The sequence below is a fragment of the Triturus cristatus genome, chromosome 9, assembly GCF_964204655.1.
Source record: "Triturus cristatus chromosome 9, aTriCri1.1, whole genome shotgun sequence".
Taxonomy (NCBI): domain Eukaryota; kingdom Metazoa; phylum Chordata; class Amphibia; order Caudata; family Salamandridae; genus Triturus; species Triturus cristatus.
Window position 1 is genome coordinate 308,527,649 of NC_140592.1, and position 16,582 is coordinate 308,544,230.

The 16,582-nt window shown below is 44.0% G+C and overlaps 1 protein-coding gene across 2 annotated transcripts in view; it reads left to right on the plus strand.

Moving 5' to 3' along the window:
- The window catches only part of LOC146797804 (F-box only protein 27-like), a 377,425-nt gene that overhangs the window by 234,474 nt on the left and 126,369 nt on the right, over positions 1 to 16,582 (plus strand). For both annotated transcript variants that reach the window (XM_085624989.1, XM_085624988.1), the window contains exon 8: positions 8,161 to 8,256. In XM_085624989.1, coding sequence (XP_085481115.1) covers positions 8,161 to 8,256 — 96 coding nt within the window. The remainder of the gene's footprint in view (positions 1 to 8,160; positions 8,257 to 16,582) is intronic.

A 16,582-nucleotide genomic window follows, 5' to 3' on the forward strand; every position in this document is an offset into this window, starting at 1 on the left:
CATATTATTCATCTTTCTGTGCACCGGGTGAGTATCCACACTTGGAACTCCCTATGGAATGGAGCGTGTTGCAAGATACGCTCCATGAATCTCTGCCAGATGATTGCAGTCTGCTTGACAACGTACAGCATGTCCTCTGTAACCCCCGCTTCCTCCAACACCGCTGGGAGACTATCTGGCATTACACGTCCCTTTAGCAGTCTCTTCTCCTAGTTCTCTCCCTCTTCCATGTTGTGGTGGTCGCATAGTATTAAAGATCCAGTCTGGGGGCATGAAGCCCCACCCCTCCCATACTGCGGGTTCAGAGTGGCCAGCGCCACTCCTCTACGGCGGCCGGCCAAATACCAATAGCGGGACACCAGTATAGAGTTCAGCTACCTAAATACCGATATGGGAATGGGACACAACACGTTTTGGAGCCTATACAGGCAACTCGGCAGCACAATCATCTTGGCCACAGCCAGCCTGCCCATTAAGGAGAGTGGCAGTTTGTTCCAAAAGAGAACCGACTTCCCTAGCCCATTGACCATCTTGTGTACATTAAGGTGCAATATCTGAGAGTCTGCATGTGCCACTTGGAACCCCAAGTATCGGAAATGCCCCGTCTCCCAGTGCAACCCCAGATCAGGAAGTTGCTCCAAAGGTACGGCGGGCCAGTGGGAAAATCAAAGAGCTATGTCTATTAAGGCGCAGCACTGAGTAGACACCAAAGTCTTCCATAAGCTGTAGCATCCTGGGCATCGCCTCACAAGGCGAGCTGACATAGAAAAGAGCATCATCCGCATAAAGAGATATCCCGTGAAGCGACTCTCCCGTCTGGATGCCGCACTGTTCGAGATCCTTACGCACCCATATTGCCAACGGCTCAATGGCCAGCACGAAGAGCAGCGGCAAGAGTGGGCAACCTTGACATGTGGCACACTCCAGTCCCATGCCTCGGAACGATTCTGGCCCACTCGGACCCAGGCGTGCGGCTCTGTATATAGGAGTTTTATCCATCGCTGAAATCGTGGACCAAACCCTGCTGCACTCAACACCTCTAGAAGGTACCCACAGTTGATGGATCTATGGATACCAGGGCCTGCTCCTCGTCTGTGTCGTACTTCGTGTAGGACATTTGTTAGCCGTCGTAGGTTCATACCAATTTTACGACCGGGCAAAAAATCCACATTGGTCCTTATTGATTAAGTGGGGCATGTACAGAGCCAAACGCTGCGCCAAAACTTTACATAATATTTCGATACCCGAAGTAATCATGGTTATCGGGCGATAGGCTACCAGGTCTCAGCTGTCCCCCCACCCCGGCTTTAAGATCATACATATTTCCCCCTCCTGCATGGTTGGGGACAGTAGACCCTGCTCATAAGCCTCTTCATATACCTGGAGTAGAGGCTGCACCAGCTTTCCCTAGTACACCTGGTAAATTTTCTATGGGAATCTGTCTTGCTTCGGCGCCTTGGTCCCAGGCAGCGCCCTCAATGCTTCACGGACCTCTTCAACAACCACCGGGGCTTCAAGTTCCCTCAGCCTCACGGGCGGTAGGTGCTTTATTACTAACCCTTGTGAAAACGGGACATACTGGTCCGGGTGGACCCCCGGATCTGCCGTATACACGGTCTGTAGGTGCTGTCTTGGCACTTCTACTATTTCCTCCCTGGTGCACGGCATACTTCCCATCCACAATAGAGGTATGCTAATTCTGTGGCTATTAAATCCTGTATAGATTGTAAGAACGTAAGGTTATCCGTGTTTGGGGCGTATGTGTTTAATAGAAGGATATCCCTACCATTTAAAGTATCCCGCAGTCTCATTAGCAGACAACATTCACTTGCTGCCACTCCAGCTTAGCCCTCATACGCGTCACATCCATCTGCAGTGCACAGTATAAAAACCAATAGAACCAGAAATCCATGCTTGAGCCCGGCTGGCACCGAATTCATCAGTCCCCTGCCACTGCCGTCGAGACTTCCAGCATCTTCTCCGGGACAACCTCCACTGTCGGTCCCAATGTCTGTGATTGTTCATCGAGGTCGTCAATGCATCTGGCAACGCTGGGTTCCGCTCGTTTATCGCCCCCATCTGCATGGTGCCATCTTCGCCCACAGTAATTCAATGTTGTGTCTGAACATCCGTACCCAGGGACTCTGTCCATCGTTCTGCTCGCTGTGCCCCTTTTCCTAGGGCGAACGCCCCATACTAGTTTTTCGCTGCACTACTGCAATGGAGGAAGTGGATCCCCTCTCACCTCCAGCCACTCCCACGCCTCAGGGGGATTCGAAAAAATTAGCTATGCCTTGCGCCAGTACTTTTAGTTTCGCCGGATATAAATGCATATACTGGATTTGTAAGTCTTGTAGCTTGCGTTTGACCCCCAGAAAGGTTTTTCTTTGGTCTTGTACCTTCTTCGTGTAGTCTGGATAAATGGAGATGTTATTGTTCTCATAGGTAATGTTCCCTAGCAGCCCGCAGGATACAGTCCCTGTCTCTGTAGTTCAGCATTTTGGTAACAATAGCCTGTGGCTGTGCCCCTGGGGGCGGGAGGAGGTAGGACTAGGGCCCTGTGCGCCCTCTCTATTGTAAAAAAATTCAAACAGCCCCGTGGGCGCAATTGAGTGCTTATCCACTGCTCCACTTTTTCCATGGATCCTACCTCCACACCCTCCGGGAACCCCAAGACTCGGATGTTGCTGCGCCGGGCACTCCTTCCCGCATCATCAGCCCGGCGCTCCAGGGTTTTTGTGGCTGTGGACATCTGGCCCGCCTGCTTCTTGAGCGTCGCCACCTTCCCCTTTTCGATCCACATGTAACTTTATCCGATACCTTACGTAGGTCTGTTCTGAAGAGATTGACTTCTATTGAGACTGTCTTGATTTGATTATCAAGGGCCTTCCTGGACTCCAGGACAGCTGCCAGCGGTTCAGTGCAGAAGGGCTTGCCCCCGTCGTCTTCTACTCCCCCCTTCTCCATCACGCGTCTACCTTGTTATACACTGTGGGTGTGACGCGGCGTGGTGTACTGCGTGATGGTGTTGCCACCCGTCGATTTCACTGCCTTGTCATTTCCCATCTCACTGGTCCAAAGAGGCTTCTGCACTGCAGGAGCCCTCAGTCACCTCGCAGACACAAGACGCTTCCCGAACCAGCACCACCAGGCACCTCTTTGCCCGCTTCTCCCACTTAGACTATCGCCGTTCGGACTCTGCTGCACCTCAAGATCTGCCCTCTCAAGGGCAGATGCTTGCCAGCTCGCCCGTTAAGGCCGACCACAGTCAGGATTTGCTTCCACCGGCCCCCCAGACTTCTTCCACTGCCCCCGAGCGGCCGACACCTCAAACGTTTGCTTCGTCCCTACGTCAGGATACCTTTGCCAGCATACTGTAGGGTTATTGGACTTACGTGTCTGGCGCCTCCCCTGCTCCAGGGAGTCACTCGCTGCCAGGTTAACGGCTGCTGGTACTTCCCCTCCAGGTGGTTTACATGTGGGCTCCCTTCCGATCCTCCCCTCCTCCACCTGGGTCTCCAAATTCCCCAGATAAGTCCAAGAGTACAACAGTTAGCACATAGAAATAATGACCCTGTTGACTGTGTTGTGTTTCATAATGCCACACTTGACACACAGCCACAAGCTGGTGCATATATAAGATTCCATACTGTCCTTGTTAGCAAATATTTCCACCCAGATTCTCCCATTCCAGGCCTAGCAGATATTACAATCTGCCTATCAGAGATTTATTCTAAGCCTCTGAAGCCTGCTGCATGGTGGGCCAAGGGTGTTCTTGTAGTGCATCATCAACCAATGTAATGCTGCACTCCTAGATGACAAGGTTCTTCCTGCAGGTGACCAATCTCCTAGTCAAAACACCTCAGTCTGAGTTAATCATAAAAGTGAGACTGCTAGTGGTGAATAGAGCCCTGAAGACCTACATGGAACTATTAATCCATGTCAAATCAGCTGGGGTCCTGGACTCCTGCCTTCAGAAATTCTGATGAGGGGTGAAGACTGTGACAGTCACTGCCTTCTTACATATGTGCACAAATGGGCGCAGCTATCAAATGGGAAGCAACTAGAGAAGGGTGCCATTTTAGAACTTGGGTGACCTTTCTTTCTCAGGCTTGCGCAACTTGTCAAACTATAAAGCGGATACCCGCCAGCGTTCCACAGCCCCACATACGCATCTTGAGGAGGTAGTCGGCGGGCCGCCGATTCCCTACAATAGCAAATTTTCCCAGTTGGAGTCGCTGTAGCACCATAATGTGTTGTTAGAGGACTAGTTTGTTAGGGCCTTACCTGCTTTATGACCGCCTTTTATCAGTAAGCTTCCTATTGATAGTATTCATTAATGTTTGCAACACAACGATTTGCTTACAAAGTATCTGTAAGGCAATGAGAAATTAGAAATTCAACAATAGGGCTAGTGTTCTTGAAGATTCGAGAGGAGGACAGAGAGGCGCAATCTCTCAGAGCGTGGAGAGTGCCTGGGCCAGAGTATTGGAATGGGGCAGTCAATGGGATTGTTTATGTTGCCCTCGCACACCCCCTAGAGGGTGTCATGCTTCATCTTTGGGCAGTGCTCCTCGTTGGGCCGATGTTGCAGTGCCAAACGGTCCCCCGAAGGGTCGATTTGAGCTAGCCCCCGTACCACTTCTCTCATACAACGGGTCTCTTGTTTGAAATGAGAAATTAGAGGCTTTCTGAGGAATCTAGTGCTGAACCGGAGTTGTGAGTAGCCTCCTCGAAGATAGTATGTTGTAATTTTAATGTAGATGCTTGTCATCCTGAGGTCTAGGAAAAATTACAAGACAACCTTTGGGGCAGTTACTGTTTAGGTGCCTAACACCACCAGATTGAGAGAACTAAACTGATAAGTAATCTTCTGCTAAGAATAATCCTGGGTATGTAATAACTGAAATATTAGTTTCCCCTGCTCCAGTGACATTTGAATTCATTTATTTTTCAGTTAATAAATGTGACTCTCTTCATAATGAGTAGGTGGAGTGAGATCACATTCGTTTGACCCTATCCATTTACCAGAATATTTGCGATAATATTGCATGGACAACATACCTGGAAGTTAAAGTGTACATTGTGCTGTATATATCAGTTGTCCACTAGGGTGTGCGTCATTTATGCCTACATGGTGTCATGGAACATAACATTCTTGAACCATATTGAACTTTTAACCAAGAAGTAGGAAACGTTCTGTCATCCTCAGGAAGAGTAAGTCCACCTGAAAAGCTTAAGAAGTGGTATGACCAAGACTGTACGGCAAATAAGTGATGATTTCAGTTTTATATTGTAGTTAGTCCGCAAGGGTTGCTGAGTGTTCAAAATAAGATGTTGAAGGACTTGAAAAGACTGGAAATGGAAGAGCAAGCATGGGACAAGTTCACAGCTATGGTTGTTCCTAATGGTTCTAGGTGCTTTGCCAGCTAGTGGCCATGGGTGATGCTTCTGAACTGAAGTAGGAGTAACCAAACATGGACCTTGATAGATGGGTATCTCTCTTTGGGCCATTTTCTTTGGAAGCTGCTTCAACAGGCCAAGGTGTTTGGAGTAATAATTCCGAGGCCTGGTTGCTCCTTTCTTCCTTCACCCTGACGAAAATGGAGCAGTGCTTCGTCGTAGGGCCTCCATCACTCACCTGGCCTGAATGTGATGTCTGTTATGCTGCATTCATTAAGCCTGGATTAGTGTGTTCCATGTCTCACTAGTGTATCAAACTGTCCCCTAGGGGAAACCCCACCTTTCTTTGAGGTAGGCTGTGATTGGTCCCATCTTCAACAGGTATTTGCAATGCAATCTGTCTCGCCTCTGGGACCTTATATGTATTTAGCTATGCAACACATTAGCCTGGGTGCTGAAACATCTACTGTTCTTTAACATGGAGGGAAAGTAAGCACCAAACTGCGTGACACGCCAGGTATGGGAACACATCGAGATAAATATTGCCTTTCAGCTGGAAATGGTATAGTCCAAAGCTCTGTTTTTAATATAAAATCAGGGCCTTCGGTGGTCATATCACTGAAAATACAAGATTTGAAAAAAATATTATTGTCTACGGGTGGAAGACAATTTCTATGGACTGGAATCTAGAGAATGCTAAAGTGATTCTGGTATTTTACTGACCTCTGCTGGTCGTTTTCTATCAAGGAAGGTAAGTAGAGGCAGTTGCCAGAAAAAGTTTTTTTTAAAAAGTCTCTCAGTAGAAAGCAGTTCTGGTATTTTACTGACCTCTGCTGGTCGTTTTTTATCAAGACAGTTAAATAGAGGTAGTTGAATAGAAAAAAAAGTCCCTAAGCGGAAGCAGACAAGTCCTAGGGCTGATCTCCAGAGCCCACATAGTACATACACATATAAGTATATAATAAGTATATACTAAAGTATATACAAGAGGTCTCAAATGCTCGACCTAAAAAGGGGAATAGAAGAGATCGATTTTATCAAGTAATTCTGTTGTGTATGTTGTATGTGACCTGTGCTGAATAAATATTACTGAAGAAATTGATCTTGGCTTTCTTAGATCACCATGTTAATAGTTTGATTTAACTTGACCTCATGGATCTCTCCAAAAGATATTGGAGAGGGGCGGGGTGGATGTGAATGTACCCATTGTGGAGGCATTGTGAACTCTTTCCAGTGCCCTCTAGGAAGGTTTGTGTTTCTCTCTTCGTGGCAGCAAAAACAGACTTTGTAATCTCTTGTGGTATTTGGCAGGATTGTATTTAATACCTTTTATTTTTAACCTATAGATTACTGCTCTCCAAGAAGCGTCTGGGGACAGTAGAGGATGTTCAGTTGTTGGCTTAGTGGAAATATGAGGGTTTCTTTTAAAGGATAACCCAGGCCTGCATGGCAAGAACTCCTACCCTTGAAGTAGATTCTGCTTACCCGAGAACATACTGCTCATCCAAAAATCGTCAAACAAACCTAAAAACAAAGACCCTGACCTAGGGGAAAAATGCTGCCTCACTTCTAGAGCATGTGTCCGCCTCAAACATTCTAGACTTTAAATGTGCCCAAGCTGAGTCTTGGATGCAGAATATTGCAAGAGTTGGCGAGGAACAGGCACAAGCAGAGGGCAGATTCCTAATGTTCAGTTGTAGTTATTGTCAAGGAGTCATGGGAGTCCTGTTAGCATAGCCATATCCGTGCATGTTGCTGAATTGTATGGTTTTGAGAAAAACTAACATAGCTATTTATTTCAAAGAAAAGGTTACAATATTGTTCATACTCCACGATCCATCCCACAGGAATGCCCCACTGAGACATCCCTGGCTGCTGTGAGAAACGAGATGAAGGTTACCTCTTTTGAAAACCAGGTTGCCCCCTCCTCATTTTTGCAATCCAGATCTTGCTAGGGGGAAGTATGCTCCTAAATCAAGTATTTGTAACAGAATGATCTATAAAACCAGTGGTAGCACCCAAGCTGCAGATATTTTATAAAAACAAACAAGCAGGGGCAAGGAGTACTCGATCTGAAATCCCTAAAGTTAAAAGTCTATATATTACCTAAGCTTATTGCTTCGCTCCGCAGCCTTTGCTATCAGAGATTGGTACCCAGTTAAATGAAGCCCTAAAAATTAAGGCCACTGTTTCTTCTGTTAATATCACCCAGGAAACAATGATACAGTTCTTATTCTGCCGCATATTTCAGAGGCTCTTTAAATCGTGGCTTATCTCTGTAAAAGAGGGATATAGTGTAGAAATGAATACTGCCAGTACAGTTAGTGTTGAACTAGTGATCCTATTGGAGGCTTGGGGATGTCATACTTCTGTCGTTACTAGGTCATGGAAGGAGTGAAGACAGTGCCTAAAAAGACTTAGAGGTGCCTATTGATTGATCCTTTAGTTCTTAACCTTGTTATGTATTTTATTTCTGTAGTTTCATATTTTTAGATTTGAATACAAGGAATGTTGATGTGATAGTTATTTTACGCCAGAGTCATCTTGTTTGGTACAGTTCTAATATAGATTAATAAGAAAGAATATTACTAATTTCATCTGTTTTAATTAGACTATTGCAAATCTCACTCTAGCAGGAGGTGGTTGTTTAGTCAGGATGGGGTGGCTGTGTTTAAGGTTATTGAGGGTGTTGTGGGAGTGAATAAGAAGGATGAGATGATACAGGCTCTAAAGGTAAATCATGTGCTTCTCTTAAAGCTGGTGTGAGAAGTGGCAGATCATTGACCTGCTGCAAGAAGGATTGTGGAAGGAGCTTCTGGATAATCACAAGCCGGAAATCTGCATCTCTGATTGGTGAGTCTCTTGCTGCCTCCATCTTTTTACATTTGATTTACTTGCCATGTTTTCAAATACGTATAGTGGTGTATTTCACAAAAATTCTTATTAGGCAAAAGTGTAAACTTTTCACCATTTGAGTTAAAAAAAATCTGATTTGTGCACATATTAACATGGTTTGAGTATAAAATGTCTGTTTGAGAGACATTTCTCCTTAAGTAAGAAATATTATTCTCAAACTAATCTCCTGCTGGTATTTCGTTTGCTAGAGAAATGGTACTTGTGATGCTGGGGAAATTTAGTGGTATATGTGTAACTTTGTGAAAATTATGTGAAGCTCATAGAAATAGTTTTGCACACCCCAACTTTTACCCTCCAGTTAGACTGCTGCCCCTGTAATGTGAGACTTGCCTACCCTCTTTGGCACTCTGCTTCATGCAGTTGCTCCCCTTGTTTGTAAGTAGGCATTACCTCTTGTTTTCTGGTTTCCTCTAACTGTGCATCTTGTGTTCTGTATGAACACCCATCGGTGCCCCTTCCTTGTCCAACTGCTACTCTGTTCATGCCTATAGACTCCATTTCCCCTCTCTCTCCCAGCTGTATTCTCTGTTATGGTGATTAAATGTTTTTATTCATTGCTCATCCACCAAATGGTCTTCAGTGCAATCAATGGAATAAATGGGGACTTTATAATTAAATGAGATGCTGATATTATGTAAGACTGAACAGTAGTGTCAGAATAAACTTTTAAAGGATGCAGAACAAACAGTTGTCCTGACCCACATCAGCACAATTGCATTTGGTAAATTTAAGTTCAGAGGAGGAGGACGTGGCATCCATAAATAGACCTTGTCCCTCGTGCAACCATCCCACACATAGTTACCAAGAATTCATAGACTTCCCTGATCATTGGCCTAAAGTGCTTTCTCTGAATGCTGTTGCCATATCCATGATGAGTGCCCTCGTTTAGCACTGCTGTCCAAGGGTGTCAAGAACTGTTGGACTCCAACGGATAACCATGGTCCTTCTATTGTAGACTTGCAACTCTAAACAGTGTCATAGCATTTGCCCATTAAGGCGCTATGCCACAAATTGCATTGTGCAATATGTTCTGTGTTATCCTTCTGGAAAGGGTTTGTTTCTCCTCTGCAGTCTATGTAAACGTTTTGTTCTAAGGGCTTTGATTGCAGTAAACAGTCAATAGGATGGAGATGCTACATATGAAATTAGTTTTTAATATGTCTGCCAGGTGCATGAGAATTGGGCTTAAATTATTAATTCAGCCATATAGCCAATAACACAAGTTATATTGAACAGAAACCTAGCAGTCCTCTTTATACTGGAGGTCTCTTAGGGTCCTTAACAGATAACTGAAATTTCTGTCTTGGGGGTTCTCCATTAAAGTCATAAGCATATGAATAGTACCGCCCATGTGTGGGAATCCCGGAGCACTTCTTCAAAGAATATCTTCTTAAGTGCAGATGTTCCCCTTTCTTCTGGAAGGCCTGCAGAAACACTTAAGAAAGAACATACTATACAGCCTAGAAAACAGGCTACAGTGGAGAAATTCTTCAGGTTGTACTTAGAAAAGGGTTAAAGTACCCAATTAAATGTGTAATTTGAAAACAATGTTTCACAATTTAGCTCAAATCTCTTTCACAAACGCAGTTCTGTAAAGTAAGAGATGGATAGTAGAACAGTGTAGCCCCATAGGCTGCTATTATGTGAGTTTAAAATGGTGACTGTGCCTTTAAGGACCCAAAGACCACCAGTATATCGTCCTGTTCAGCAGGTGACAGTTGCCTCGGTTCTCTTTTTCTTGTACCTGGTGACAGGATCCTGGAGCATTGAGCTCTGCCTTTTAAGCTATTTTCTTCAAAAATCACCCGTGGACTTTTGTTTTCTTTGATTCACTTGACGTCTCTCATCATCCTCTCACTGTTTACAGCCTTTTCTGACAGAATTTTGAGGCATTTTGTCATTTATTATGCCATCTCTGTTTGATAAGTGCCCTGCCTGTGGGAGGAAGAAGGCAAAGTCAGACGCTCACAGCATCTATATACTTTGCCTTCCATCGACACATGTTCCAGAGCAGTGTCAACAGTAAAGACATTTTCACATCGCATCCTGAGGGAGCGAGAGAAGATTTGCCTTCATGGCAAGGAAGAACGGCGCATACAGCAAGTTCAGTCTCAAGGTGATACTTCGGAGCCAGGAGAGGGTCATTCCTCTACCAGGGCTCTGCCATCTGCCTCTAAGGAACGTGGAAGGCCTAAGCGTGTCGGCCTGAAATTGACATCTATCCTGGTCGATGTTGAGGGAGTCGACGTCGAGACCAGGTACGGTACCATCCTACTCACTGTCCATGGCTGATTGACGTCGAGGCAAGGTAGAACTTGTGCGCCGTTGTTGCGCTCTGTAAAATCGACATCGAGTTGGGGTGATCTATTGACGCCTTGGAGCAGTTTGACATTGAGACAGAGGAGATCATCATAAAGGAGAAGGTCGATGTGGAGTTGTCAACTGTGGTCATTGTCGAGGATACAGGGGAAGAGGAGAAAAGGATGCAATTGTATTTGTCACCTGATTCGGAGTACTCTAGGGCCTACTCCCCCTCTTCCCCGATACTACTACCGTCCCTCCACCACCTCCACTTACAACAACACCTCTGCTTCATCCTTCTCCTGTGCTTATTTCTCCAGCGCCAGTGCCACTGCCTGTAGCACCACCAAAGCCTAGATCGTGTTCCCAAATGCACCATCTGTGATGTCATCACAGGCGCCTTTCAAGGCATTCATCTTCTACTAGGCGCTCTCGCCATCACAGCCATCGATCACGATTCACGACACGTACAACCTCCAGACATGGATTAAGACACACAACATTCTCTTCTGCATCAACATTACGATATTCGCAGACTGTCGGATTCTCCACCTCCTCACATCTCTCCGGTGGATGACATCACCACTTTCCAAGAGGTTCTGGTGAAAGGTGCGGCAAAACTTAATATTCAGATATCAGTCCCCACACCTACCACATCTGTTCTATTTGAGACTCTACACCAGCGGTCAGCTTCAAGACCTCTGCTTTCATTGGTGCCAGGTCTTTTGGAGCCAGCAGTGGAACTCTTTCTGATCCCAGTCTCAACCAAAACAGCTCCTTCAAGGCTACAGAAAAAATATGAGCCTCCAGAGCAAGATCCTCTTTTCCTCCGATCGGATCCACCCCCTGACTCTGTGGTCATTCTTGCGGTCAAGAAGCGTCATGCTACCACCCCTGCTTCTTCAGTTCCTCCTTATAATGAGAGCCAAAAATTGGACTCTGTGGGTGGCAAGGTGTAGCGATTGTGTATCGCTTTAAGTGGGTTCTTGTTCCATCACTAGAACCTGATTATGTATTGGAATGTTGTTACTTGAACGGAGAGTTCGGGAGGACATTATCGGTTGTACTTTTGGAGCTGCTTGTCCTTGATGTACTTAACTCCCTTGGAATAAATACCTGAGGTACATTTTATCCGTGTTTCCACTTCATCATTTTCTCGTGACGACTTGGAGGTTCCTACACAATTTTGGCGACGATTTGGGATACAGACGTGATTACACTCTTGGATTTTTTTTTTTTTTTGATAACTTTATTTGATTAAAAAAAAAAAGAGAGAAGAAAGGTAAATGCAGCATGGAATTTCACCCATAACCGCCCACATAATAACTGGATCAGCAATACCCTGCGTCCACAGAGGAAGCGAAAGTGATCTCCCCTCCTCTTCATCGAGAGCGCATCTGTCGATCGCTCTACGTAGGAGAAATTGACTTTCCATTCCAGCTAAGTGACCGCTTGCACATGCGGTAAGCGTGATTATTTTTAATTTAAGGGTGCTGCTTATGGGAAATGTACTCGTACTCTAGCAGATAACATCAATAGCGCAACTGACTTACTTTTAAAAGTCGCGTTGCTGCGCTCGTTAAATCCGCGAGCCTTCTTCCCGAACCTTGAACAGTCACATTGTCGCGCTCTCCAAAGACACGAGTCTTCCTTTTTGAACGTGTTTCGTTTCAAGAATTCTACGTAGCTGCATCTGACTGGTGGCGTGCTGAACATGAACATATGTAGGGAAGGCGTCATTAAGCGTCACCACGTTACGCTTCAGGAGACCATTTTTGTTGTTGATTATGTTGCTATGAGAGCAGCATACTAACGGGACCGCCTCACACCCTTCACTCACTGAAGTCTTCACATTGCAAGCGCGCGGGGGGAATTAAACACGCGCTACTGATTTGTATCACTGATTACCACAAGGAAACCCTTCTAAAAGGACAAAGGTATTTAAAAGAAAAAAGAAAAAAGAAAGAAGACAACATGTTTTGAAAATGTTTGTTACATTCAGCTCTTTACTCAAGCAGCTCTAAATTTTAGGTTCTGCTGAGTACATTAGGGAAATTTTCGTGAAGTTGACTTATTATAATTGCACATCTGATTTTGTGCAGAAACCAAGGGATAGATCATTGTACCTCCAATTCAGATTTGAGACACTCCCAACTCGAGAGTTTACTAGCAAATGGAAGCCTCCCCATCAGACCCCGGACACTTGCCTGAATTGTTTGGGGAAGGTTGAAAGCACGGCACACATTATGTTTGAATGCCCAGCGTATAAAAATCCAAGAAGAAGATGGCTAGGTCCTGCTTGTCGCCTGCTGGGCATATCAAACTATCGTGTGGCACTATGCATATTACGATCAGATACCAGCCTAGTGCTAGTTTGTGCCGTGGCCAAATTTCTGGGGTGGTCATGGATCATCAGAAGTAAACTCCCTTGTTCTACTACATGATTTTGTTTAATTTTTTTTTGTTGTTGTTTTTATCACATGTGAAATGATTTTTAATTACATTTTAAATTTTTAATTTTTTTGATATGTTATATTGTTATCTTTTTAGATAAGTCACTAAGTCATTAGATGGAGAGTGCTCCTACAGTCATTGTCATTTGTTATAAATGTCGCTCTTTCGATAAATTGTACCTTTTATGTCTGTATGTTTATGCTTTTATGATACAATTTTGTATCGAAATAAAGCTTTTTGACTGACTGACTAATTGCACAGCATTGCATACTTGAGGAAGTGGTTAATTCACAAGTTTACGAGAGGAACGGGTGTAATCACCAATTGTGTTTCACTTAAATTAATTTCTGGTTGCTATTGCCGCATTATTGGCTAACATGCCGACCAACACGTCATCCACTGATACAAGGAATACTACTTCTGGGGATGGAATTTTCTCGAATCCACACATCAATTCACCAAAATACTTTTTACCTACTCCTGGTGAACCAATAGTAGCATTGTTGGACTGGAAGGAGTATTTCATCAACTACATTGCAAGTTTAGAGGACATCAGTGGAACATTTTCACCTGAAAGGAAAAAGAGAATGTTATTGTACTCATTAGGCCCTGAAGGTTTACGCATATTCAATGAATTGAATAAGATTGAGAGATCAGAGGGTGATCTGGATGTATTTAAATCGGCGATTTTAGATCTGGATGATCATTTTTCTCCTTCTGTGTGTATTGCTGTCACCAGACATTCTTTTTTCCACAGGAAACAAGAAAAACATGAAACTATAGAGGAATATTTATATGCATTAAGGAAATTAGCGAGCAAGTGCAGGTTTGCACAACTGCATGACGAGTTTATCCGAGACCAGGTTGTCATGTACACTAAGAATAGAACCTTACAGGATAAATTGTGGATTGAAGGGGAAGTTGCCTTAAAGACATCATTGCCATGGTTAAGAAAGGTGAACTCAGAGCGTTGTGCTAAAGCCACACTTTCTCATGACAAAACTAGCACAGGTGAAATTGTAGGCAAGGTGAGTGGGGAAAAAAAGTTGTGTACAAAAATAACAGAAACACAAGGTTTGATAAAGGCAAACCAGACTTCACTGGGAAAAAAAAATTGACAATGTAGAAACTAGAAGAGTTGGCAATATGATCTGTTATAGATGTGGGAGTTATTCACACTCTTCAGCATATGAGAAGTGTCCAGCCAAATCGGCTAAGTGCTTAGAATGTGGTCTGATAGGACACTTCTCTAGAGTCTGTAGACGTAAACAGAACACAAATTCTAAAGGGAGAGTAAAGTGCGTTCAAGAAGGAGATGATGATAGTTCCTAAACTGCCAGTGATGCAGAAGTACAGGTGAATTGTGTCCAAAAAAAGAAAGTGGTACTAAATATCACTGGTAGTTCATCATCTAAACCTTTGTGCATGGTCTCTTTAGGGGGCATTGTAGTCCAATTAGCTGCTGATTCGGGATCTCCATTCACCATAGTCTCACAAGAGATATGCAATAATCAGTTCATTAGCAAAATGGGTGAATGGTTAGAACCTAATGATGTCTCTGCTGAAAGCTTCACGGGGGATAAAATAGACATGTTAGGCTTTAGAACACTAATTTTCAGGTTTAAAGAAAGACAAGCTGTGGGAAAGTTGTATGTAGCTAGAGAGGGCCCATCAGTTTTGGGATGGAAAGATCAGAAGTCATTAGACATCATTCTGAATCCGAATAGCAAAGAACAAGTATTAGTCTCCTGTGATGGGGAAGATACTAAGAAATGGGTCTTACAAGATTTTCCAGACGTTTTCAGCAATAGCATGGGTAGATTAAAGGGATTTACACATCGGATTCACGTAAAAGAGGGTGCCACTCCCAAGATTCACACGGCTAGGAACATTCCATTTATTGTCAGGGATGAAGTGAAAGCGGAGCTTCAGAAAATTTTAGATAATAATGTCATTGAACCGGTAGAAGCTGCTGAATGGGTTTCTCCATTAGTCGTAGCACGCAAATCTAATGGCAAGGCCCGTTTATGCGTGGACTTAAGATATCTCAACGACAATATCTTAGTGGACCAGTTTCCCCTTCCAAGGATTGATGAGATACTATCTGTAACACGGAATGCAAAGTGGTTTTCCACTTTGGATCTATCAGCAGTTTATCATCAAGTTGTTTTGGAGAAAAGTAGCAGGCATCTCACCACTTTCTGTACATCATTTGGCTGTTATAGATTTAAACGCATGCCTTTCGGTTTTTCAGAGGCTGATGTCAAACCTTTTCGGCCACATTCAAGAAGTTGCAGTCTTCCAGGAAGAGATTTTAATTATGGGTAAAGATAGAACACACCATGACATGATTTTAAGAGAAGTTTTGTCCATTCTCAGAGACAATGGTTTGGTGGCTGAAGGCAGCAAGTGTAAGTTTGCTGAGAAATCAGTTACCTATTTAGGACATGAAATTGGCTGCTCAGGTATCAAACCAAAAAGTAGTCTGGTGGAAGCCATTCTCAATGCACCCCCACCAAAATCTAAGGATGAACTCCGTTCTTTTCTTGGGTTGGCTGAATTTTATTCGAAATTTGTTAATAATTTTGCAAAAAAGACTTACGAAATGCGTACCTTAATGAAAAATAAGGCCATGTTTGAGTGGACGAGTGCATGTCAGAGCTCATTCGTTAGCATTAAAGAGGCGATTGCTCATGCTCCCACCTTACAAGGTTTTGACCCACAGGCATTTTCCATCGTCACGACTGACGCCAGTGGTACAGGTCTAGGTGGGGTCTTATCTCAAATATCGGACCAGGGGAAAGAAGTAGTCATAGCTTTTGCTTCTCGTTCTCTTTCTCCAACGGAAGAGAAATATTCAGTAATAGAACAGGAAGCTTTAGCCTGTGTATGGGCCATGGAACATTTTAGGAAGTTTATATGGGGGAAGAATTTTTGTTACGTTCAGACCATAAACCTCTGATGAAACTACTGACGACTGAAGGTTTATCTAGAGCTTCAGCGAGAATTGCAAGGATGTCTATGCGACTCCAGGATTTTGTGTACGAGGTGAAGTATGTACCTGGCGCAAAAAATGTCATAGCGGATTTTCTCAGTAGACTTACCTTACCCATGAAAGAAATTGATCTGGATCCTTGGTGTGAATTTTCGGTAGCAGGAGTGTTTGATGACACTTCTGGTTTGCGTAAAAATGATTGGCACCAGGAGTGTAGCATGGACAAAATTTTGGAGACAGTTAGAAATAGAGTCATCCAAGGTTGGTCCAATGATTGCAAACGGGATACGGCACTGAGAGCTTTTTGGGAAGTGCGTGATGAATTGAGCCTAGATGGGGATTTTGTTTGCAGAGGTGGGAAAATTATACCCCCACGAGGTATGCGAAACAAAATCATGGTCATTGGCCATGAAGGACACCCAGGAGTTTCTCGCACTAAGAGGAACATTAAAGCATTGTATTGGTGGCCAAGAATTGATTTGGAAATTGAAATATTTGTAAGGGAGTGCATAA